Source organism: Notothenia coriiceps, unplaced genomic scaffold, assembly GCF_000735185.1.
Source record: "Notothenia coriiceps isolate Sejong01 unplaced genomic scaffold, NC01 NC01_scaffold00024396, whole genome shotgun sequence".
Lineage (NCBI taxonomy): Eukaryota > Metazoa > Chordata > Actinopteri > Perciformes > Nototheniidae > Notothenia > Notothenia coriiceps.
Window position 1 is genome coordinate 6,349 of NW_011357097.1, and position 9,785 is coordinate 16,133.

The window sequence follows — 9,785 nt, forward strand, 5'->3', positions numbered from 1 at the left end:
TTCTTTATGGCACAGTGTTAAAAAGATGGCACTGGATCCAATGACACCAACTCTCTATTCACAATGGCCGACGCTGTTCTTTTTGATACTGCCGTTATTTACTTCTTTCGAGAAAAAATCAAAACAACAGTGAAGACATCATACTGGCATCAATACCGGCTTTAAAAAGGATTCTTAACTTCACTTCTCTTTTTCTGTTGCTTTACAACTTAAACTAGCATCCACAGATCTCTTACAAGCAACGGTATCTTTGTATGTTCAGTTCCTTGACTGGATTTAAAAAATACACATGAAGTCTAAAATTGCTGGTTTAGTTGTCGTCTAAAACATGGATGTGGAGAGCTCTTTAAAGTATTGGAGGACTGTCATCGTAAAGTATTCGATGGATTGAGATTGGAAGTGTAAAAGAAAATGTTGCAGCGTGTTTCCTTTGAGCACTAACACACATATTCATACATACAACCATTCATTTTCTTGTATATATCTATATATATATATTTATAGAGATAGAGAAATCTGTAGTGGTACTGAACAACCTTCAATTAAATCTGATGGTGTTATGGAGGAGAATCTGTTCTGTGTATGGAGGCATTTATATGATTTCTGTACAGTAAAACAGCACACATAGAAACATGAGGACATTAAAATAAAAATATCCCACGCTGATTGTGATGTTTAAAATGTTAAATTCCTTCTTTTTTTTATTCTAGAAAGGGTTTATTTTTGGCAGGACTGGGCATGGAGTCGCCCATCTCCAATACTACACAGTAGTTTCATTCTTCCAGGGCCCCGTGCGTATATTCCCCGTGCTGTCCGAGCCGTACAGGAGTCCTTCTTGCAGGCCCCCCTTTAGAATCCCATTCTGATTGGGCGGGTTCTGAGGGAACGATTGTCTGCGCGGGGCGTGCATCTCCAGATGGTGATGTGTCGCCATCGGGTCCGGCTCAGACACTTTGCCGCAGCCACACAGGAAGATGCCCGTGTCGCCCGCCTCTGCCGGGCACAGGGAGGGGAAAAGGTCAGCCTTGGTGCAGCAGATGTGCCTGTGGCAGGGATTATGGCACACCAGGGCCTCGTGCGCGGCGGCGGCGGTGGCAGCGCAGTGGCACGTGTGATGCCCGTCGTGGTGGCCTTCCTGGGCCAGGTGTGGACAGGTGTGGGCGTGGCGCTCGTGTGTGCTGTGGGGGCTGTCAGTGTGTGAGCTGTGCATGCTGACTCCGTCCGCGCTGGAGGGGATGTGATAGGCGTACTCCTTTTCCCCCACTGCCCCGCAAGCACCGGACCGGCGGCCGAAGTGACGACTTTTAGTCCTGGTGCTGCTCTTTAGGCAGGGGTGCAGCTGGATCCCCGGCCGGTACCCCTCCGGATCGGCGTGTAGCAGCACGTGTGTCGCCGCGGGCTCCTCCTCCATCAGCTGCTGGCTGTGCATTGCCGCGCAGCACGGAGCCACCGGCGCCAGGCACGTCACATGGTTCTGCAAGGAGGGGAGGGCGGCGTGTTTACAGTGAGCTAAACCGCCATGACTGCAGGTTATCACTGCTTTACCGTGACACGGAGAGTCATGGTGGCAGTGGCTGTGACCGTGGCCATGCCCGGGGGTGTCTCCGTTCACGTTGACTTTAGGTCGGGCCTGAGGGGCCCCTTGGGCTTCGGCATTTCGTCCGGGACAACACGAACACCAGCAATGCCAAACATCGTCGCGCTTGGCACAGTGATGGATGAGGATGAAGAGGCCGAGGGTGACGGAGAAGGCACCGTAGAGGCAACTGAAGATCATGTCCAGGAAGTGGCCCTGCGACACAGCCAAGGCCCCGAACGTCCAGGTGGCCAGGAACAGGAAGAGGGTAAAGGCCGCCGTTCGTAGCTGAGCCTTAAAGGAGTGCTCATTGGCCAGCAGCGCAGGGTTAATGGGAACCCCCGGACAGCCAGCGGGGCAGTGGCCCCCACCGGACGGGGCCACCAGGGCCCCCGGCTCGGCTCCCTGGTGGCAGTGGGTGGGCACGTCGACGGCGGCCAGCCTCTGCTGCTCCTCCGTCAGCTGCTTCAGCTCGTACTTCTTCTCGGGGTGTCGCCGCAGCTTGATGAAGGTGCACAGGAAGTAGATGCATGTCACCAGGATGATGAAGCTCATGGGGCCAAAGAAGGCTCCCAGGCTGGGCTCCCACGCCATCCAGCAGCTGCAACACACAAGAACACCCGTGCATTTTAATACTTTGATTTATGTTCACATTTTTCAAAAGAACTAAGAAACTGAATTATATAAATTCAATAACATAGGTTTACATGTTTTGCTTTGTATAAAGATACTTCTTACAAGCATAATATAGTAAATACAACATAATATACCTATATAGTGGTTAATATATAATAGGGTCCTTAAAAGTCCTTACATAATGCTTATTAACATTATAATGTGTTAAAAATACTAAATAATAGTATCATAATATGTTTATTGTTGGATTATAAGGTATTTCTAACACCTAATCATTTTTTACATCGCAATAAAACCACATTTATTTAGTTTGACTTACAGACCTTTGATGTCATACCTTAACTCTTATCTACTTAGAGCAGGGGTCTCAAACTCAAGGCCCAGGGGGCCAAATCCGGCCCGCGACTTCATTTTATGTGGCCCCGCAAGAGCTTGCAAAGAATATAATATGTTTATTATACGGTTACATGCCACTTTACAGAAGCAGGTTGCCCATAAACTACATGTCCCACAATGCATCTCGTTTTGTGACATGCGCACTGAAGAGACTTGCAATTATTTGCCCTGGACTTCTGCTTTCAGACGTAGTTAATTACTAAGTTATTATCCTATCCGATTATAATCCAATTCCGAGGCAATAATGTAATATAATACATTATTTTATATATACAGTATATTATATATTTATATAGTTACAACCGGCCCTTTGAGTGCAACCTTTATGCAAATGTGGCCTGCGATGAAATTGAGTTTGACACCCCTGACTTAGAGTGATAAATACTTTATTATGTATTTATAACTACGTGACTATTCACCTCTTTTTGCAGCTCTGAAGTGAGAGCAATGCCCTACCTTAAGGTTCATGAACCCTTTTGTATTATTACTTATCACTTATCCTATTAGTTAATAAATGCTCATACAAGACCCCAAAATGCAGCGTTACCCACACATTTCAAAAGCATTTATACAACCAAATGTACAAACATGCTTGAAACTTCTTTTAAAAGCACCAACAGACAGAGGTGCATGAAGTTCTTAGATATTTATCTTAGTTTTATACTTTAGTATAAGTTCAGAATGAATTACATTCAAATGTAATTCAAGTATCAAAAGTACTAAATAGGAAGAACGGCTCTTTTCACAGTGTCATATAGTATTAACTTGTGGTTTGCCAAAGTCAAGCCAATTTCAGATAATTTTTTAAATACTGGGTATTACAATACAGCCTCAAATTATATAAGCCTATTTTGTGTTTTGTACATACAAAGTGTTAAATAACTGTAATGGAATACAAAGTTAAATATTTGCCTGGGAGTAGAAGTATATGTAGCATACAAAATAAATACTCAAGTAAAAGTATGTCAAAACAGCCCTATAGAACAATACATGAGTGCATGTACTTTGTTTCTCTCACCACTGCCAGCAGAGTGTGTCATTTAACCTTGAGAGCAGAAGCAAATGGAGGACTTACTACGGCGCCTGCTCCCCGCTGCCATAGTTGTCTATATTGACGGCCGCCGTGACCCCGCAGATGATGAGGGGCACTCCACCGCTGACTAAATAAAATCTGTGAGGTGACAGAGAGAATAGAAAATAAAAGAATGTTTGAGTGAATAAGGCAATAGCAAATCCTATATTGCACATCAGGACTACAACAGTCAGGTGAACCATTGTTTTAGACAAACAGAAAAACACAAAACCCCTTTAAACAAAGAAGATTATAGACAACAAAAACACTATGACACTGAGCAACAGGCACAGAAACATATTTTCAGGATATCCATTCCCTATACTTTCCTCCAATATGACTTGTCAACGTGTTTGTGATCACACTCTCCTGGTGGGATCACACCTACAGTTTGTTTTCTTTGCCACAAACCAAAGTGAGAAATGTACTCTGCAAAAAAATCTGTTTCCTGTCGATGTAAGCACGATGGACTTGTCAGTACTCATTGCTGTGATTTACAGCATCTGCTGATCATAACAGCCCCTGATACGTGAGGAAAACCTGGGTGGCGAATAGTATTTTCTTTTTTTTTCAGGAAGGTTCCTTATGGAGGGACATGACCCCAAAGTGGCAGCCATGATAAGAGCTGTTGAAATTCTAGGTAGGAAAGGAGCTTCAATACTTCCCTTGTTGTGTCCTTAGGTGTATCCTAACCAAAAGGATACACCATGACCATGCTTTAAGAGAGAAAAGGAGATAATGCTGTGTAACCATTCTTTGCAGCCGCAGCATTTAAAGTGATGCACCATTCAGCCGTTTTGCGAAACAACCAATCGTAACCAAACGTGGATCACTTAAATTACGGTAATTCAGAATTTTCCATCTTATGCCATATTTTGTCAAAGTGCTTATGTACTGAATATGCATGTGTTTTGAACTTTCACAAGATGCATAGGACCTATACAGATTACTCAAGGGAACTTTGGGATTTTGGCCTTTGCAGAGCATTTACATGCACACAAACATATGACACTAAATGAAAGGGAAAACCTCAAAAAGCATAAGAGGTTCCCTTCAAATTAAATATAATATATGAAATAGGGAAAATAGAGAGAAAGGCATCATATTTAATGGTTGCACAATAACAAGGCTATGAATTAGGATATGAGTGATTGACCAATCACATTGTATGTTTGCTTTGAAGAATTACAAAAAAGGCCTTTATTATTAAACGTGGGAAGAAATAAACCCTTTGGAGTTTTTGTATCACATGGAAACTCACAGCTACACTGACCGTCAAGCCACCACTGGATCGGAGGACACCTGATTACCGGTTACAACATCTCTTGGATTCAGTGTTACATTTGATCAATTGGAAGCTTCTTTTGTTCTGTAGAGCAAGTGACTCTCCTTTAATGCATTGGTTGTGATTATCTTCAGACAACAGTGCACATCTGCAAGATGCAATTAAACTTGAAAAGGAAGTGCAGTGAATCAGAATGTGAAGTAAGGTGAGCAGCAGACTGACAAATAATAAATGAACAATGGCAGAAAGTTTTGATGAAAAATTGCTATTTATCTGAGATGCTCTCAAAGGGTTGCTGAGGTCTTTTTCAAGCTGGGCCCTATTTTACCTTGTTCTGTGTCAAAGTGACTAATGGGGACACCACTTTAAAAAAATGTGTCCAGTGTTGGGAAAGCGCTGCAGACGGCATCTGCTAAACAGGCTGCATTGTAATTGCTTTGGGCCATTGCGCATCGTCAATGTATATCCAGTGGAAGTGCTTGTTTTTGCCACGGACAGTCTTAGATTTTTATTAAAGGTGTCTGAAGACATCGAAAGCAGCCTACTGAGAAATACAAAACTGTTTCTTTACATTTCTCTTGATCCTGTTTGTTATTACATCTAACCAAATCTCATGTGCTTCAACTTTGTCTGAACAAGCTATGTTCAACCCTAACATTGAAACTCTATTATACAGGAAGTATAATCTTCCTTTACGCCAATGCAACAAACTCTGACAAAAGTCATTCACTTTCCGACCTTTACCTTACGCCCACAAGTCACATGAACGGAATAAGCCTAAGGTAGAGTAAAACGTGTACTTGACCCTAAGGTTCCTTTCCATAATGCGTTCAGACATTAATGAAAGGGTTCATTTGTAACAAGCTGCTCATAGATTCTTAGAGACTAAGCATTTTACCATTTAGTCTAGATTGCAATGGTTTTAAAGGTGTTTCTGGTTTGAAGCCTGATATAAGGTCCCTAGTTAACAAGCCTACGAGACTTTACCATTTAGTTATACAACATAAAAAACACAAGTAAATGTAACAGTTGGGATTTTAGCCTTTTAGCCATTTACATGCAGAAACACCTACAGAAAACACTATGGGAAAGGGAAAACCCTAAAAAACACAATAGGGCTTCTTTATGAATGACTCAATAATACAGGGCAGGTATGTACATTTCATGAGCTTTAAGAATTCAGTGAAGCAACAAAGATTCTCCCCAGCAGCTCCCTCTCTGTCCTTGTCGTTTTCTTTCCTATACAACACCATGCTATTTCCTCTTCCATCAAGTTCAATCTCAACCCCCGTCACTGCTCCAACCTTTCCATCACTCTATCTTCCTCCTCAGTTTCCCTTCTCTCTCCGTCTCTCTCTCCCAATCCGTCCTCGTCACACAGCACTCGTCCCAAAAATTCAATTACAATCAAGATGTTTGTCTGGGCTGGTTTGGAGAGGGGTGTTTGGGTGGATGGAGGTGTGGAGTGGGGGTTTTGGCGAGGCGGCATTACCGGCCTGTCACTGTCTCTGAGTGGAACGGTTCCCCCAGGGGACTCTCCTTCAACAGAAAGCCATTTACACGGCCGTCAGTCAGATAAGCATAAATGAGAAGAACTAGTGGACTTTAAAGCACCCTGCGCTTTATAAGCTTTATTCTCCTTTATCCCCTCTAGGAAAGCCTGATTGTGTCTCCTGCAGGCCTGTGTCCAATAAACCACACACACATATAAAAAGAAAAGAGCATCTGTGATCAAATTACCATCTACATGCTGCTCTGCCTTTATGCAACAAACTATTCACATTAAAATGATTGCACGCACAATGTGGGAAAACAAAGTCTAACACAGTTTGTGATTTTTGTTGGACATTCTATTGGAAAAAGGCCTTCAAACTAAATGTCTGTGTATGCAGAGTTTGAGTGAGTTTAGGAACAGCAATCATCTGATATAAATAGACCATGAAGTGCCTTTTAGCCAGCAGCTACACAGCGACTCCCCCCGCCCCATCCCTGTTCCTCTGCCTCTGCACTGTTCTTTTCTCTTTCTCCTGCTCCAGGATATACATAGCACAGATGGGGCCAACGGATGGTCGCATAGCTCCAGCACAGGGCAGAGGCGTATGGTTAAAGCTGGACTGTATAATAGCAGAAAGTCTATACTGAGTTTGTATCCAAGCAATGGCGAGACAACTCAACTCAATGAAATTAAAACCATATTTGTAGGGCCTTTAACATGCATTATTTATAATGACCAGCAGGGGGCAACTAAACTTGATGCAAAAGCTCTGATTGTATTGAAGTATATGAGAAAATTATCCCACTTATTCATTCATTACCTGAGCTACTTTTTGGGGTTTTCCCTTACCCTTTAGTGTGTTGTACACTGTAAAAACTGTTGCTGTTAAAAATGTAAAATAACGTGTCAACAGTTTACAAGCAATTTTAAGAGTTTAGTCAACTTTTACATTTTTTGAGTTGGTGAAACTTACTTTTTTTGTTTTCCTCTATTCAAGAATGTGTTACTTTGCTAAAACTTAAAAACAATGTGTCAACAGTTTCCAAGCAATATAGGAGTTGGGTGAACTCACTAATGTGATTATTTCTGCATGTGAAAAGATGAGTTGAGCCTACAATTAAAAGCCAATATATTAAGTGTAACCAATGCATATAACAATCTGCTAAGAACCACATAAGACAAGAATAAATAAAGTAAATTATAAAACACAATTGAGTTGCCGGAACCTATATACGATAAACTCTTCCTGATTTCAATCCAACCCTTTAAATATTTGATAGCATTGAAACATTGCAGATTAAACAAATCGATTTAAAAAAGGGAACATTATGGACATGTCAATACATTTTATTATAATGTGATTATTTCAAAACAGTTTTCATAAAACAGTAACACGTTTGTTTAACAGCACAACACATTAACATAGGCTACATGGATTCAAAGCTGTAATTCAAAAATCAACGATTGACATCCCACTGCCTATTGATAATAACTCTTTTACAAAAAACACTAATGTGCTTCCTTGCAGTGAGTTCATTGTGAAGATCGAAACCATTGCAGATAGATATGATAAAAGCATTAGCAGCTGGCTAACTTATTTTGGCATAAAAACAATAAGGAAAACTGTTAGCCTGGTAACAGCACTTTACAAATGCACTAATAACACATTATATTGAATTGAATCAATCAAAAACAGGTTAAGATTTTATGGGGGGTTATGCATCTCACAATTTTTTGGTCTGGCAAATATTGTTTCCCTGACTGAGCAAAGTTAGCTGTTTCCCCTATTTCCAGCTAAGTTAACTGGCTGCTAGCTGTAGCCTTTTATCAGACGGACACATACTGTATTAGAGTGCCGTCAGTCTTCCAATTTGATTATTCTCCGAAAAAGTTGAGCTACAACATTTCCCTTCAACTGCAAATGTAAGTGTCTATTGGGCTACATTAATTTCAGGTTCTTCTTTCCTTTGGGTCATTTTCTAATTTCAGAGAGATATTCTACTTCACTAGACCCTTTCCTTTTTTAATACACATATCTCATAGTTCATGCATCAGCAGTCATTGATACTAGCCAATTCCCTTTTATATATCTAAGAATAGATTTTCCATAGCTTTCCCAGCCAGAGGAAAGCTGATGAAATACTATTTTATTCTGTCTCTCAGACTGTGCCTTCTAGGCAGTCAATTTGCCTGTTTGGAATTCTTAAAAAGGCCCTATTATGCTTCTTGGGATTTTCCCTTTCCTGTAGTGTGTTATACAGGCGTGTGTGTGCATGTAAATGGTCTGCAAAGGCTTACATCCCGGTGTTCCCTCCAAAGGCAGTTAAGGCTTCAGTTGGCTAGTGCTTCATCACATTGTACGTGATAGTCTACACTCAAAAAAATAACTCATTGTATGAACTCAATTCAATTGTGGGCAGGATTTCCATCCAATAAATATTCGTAGCCCCAACTGAAACTAAAAACATCCATTTAATAAAATTGAATTGAGTTAGTCCAACTCATTTTTATCAAATAAAGCTGAAATAAAATTATTACGTTAAGTAAATTAAATGAATTTACATTTGTCCAACTCAAACTAATATAATTAATTGGTAAATAAATAATATAAAAATATAATTATTTTTCACTTTGTCCCCCATTAAGACACTCATGAGACAAAACCTAGTTGAGATATTTTTATTGAAAATTCTCAGATAACAATTACACCTTGAGGTGGATAGCCAATCCTCACTTTACTTGTGTAAACAGTGTCAAAGTTCTCTATCAGAGTTATTTGTCTGTCTGCATTTCTTTTTTTATAAAACATATCATTAAACAGACTGAGCAGGAGATAAAAGCAACTCAGAAAAATAATAATAATGCCAATCATGGATGAGGAAGGTGACAGTAATCCTCAATTCAACATCAATATGTATATACACATCTCAATATTAGCTCTACTTGATAACACAGAGCAAGATGTAAAAATATTTTTTTTAAAGAACATTTTTAAAGTGGTGCAAATAGCACTCCCGTAACAGTGCCAAAACTGGTGAAAAATGAACACCCAGCTATTCTAGATCTCCAAGTGCCACAAACAACAAAGACACTATAAAAAGGTGGATGCTTTGCACTGCTCTCCAAACAGGGAATATCATTGGGTGGTTTTGATATATAAAAGAGCGCACTGCACAAACCCTACAGTATATTTGGTAATTGAATAAGTGTATTGTAGCCATTTTCTTTGAACCTACAATTACAAAAAAAGCTAAATATTTGTTAAGGAAACTTGACAATACACTTGTTCACCTCTTATGCAAACTGCTTGATTTTCAGCTGCTGT

General features: G+C 40.5%; 1 protein-coding gene across 1 annotated transcript; it reads right to left on the reverse strand.

Annotated features, from left to right (window-relative positions):
- Window positions 1-534: 534 nt before the first annotated feature.
- On the reverse strand, window positions 535-6,454 carry LOC104954994 (probable G-protein coupled receptor 123). Its single transcript, XM_010782213.1, has 3 exons — window positions 6,270-6,454; window positions 3,684-3,779; window positions 535-2,177 (listed from the first exon to the last, which is right to left on the reverse strand). The coding sequence occupies exons 1-3, from the start codon at window positions 6,452-6,454 to the stop codon at window positions 761-763; spliced, it is 1,698 nt and encodes a 565-aa protein (XP_010780515.1). The 3' UTR covers window positions 535-760.
- Window positions 6,455-9,785: the final 3,331 nt, after the last annotated feature.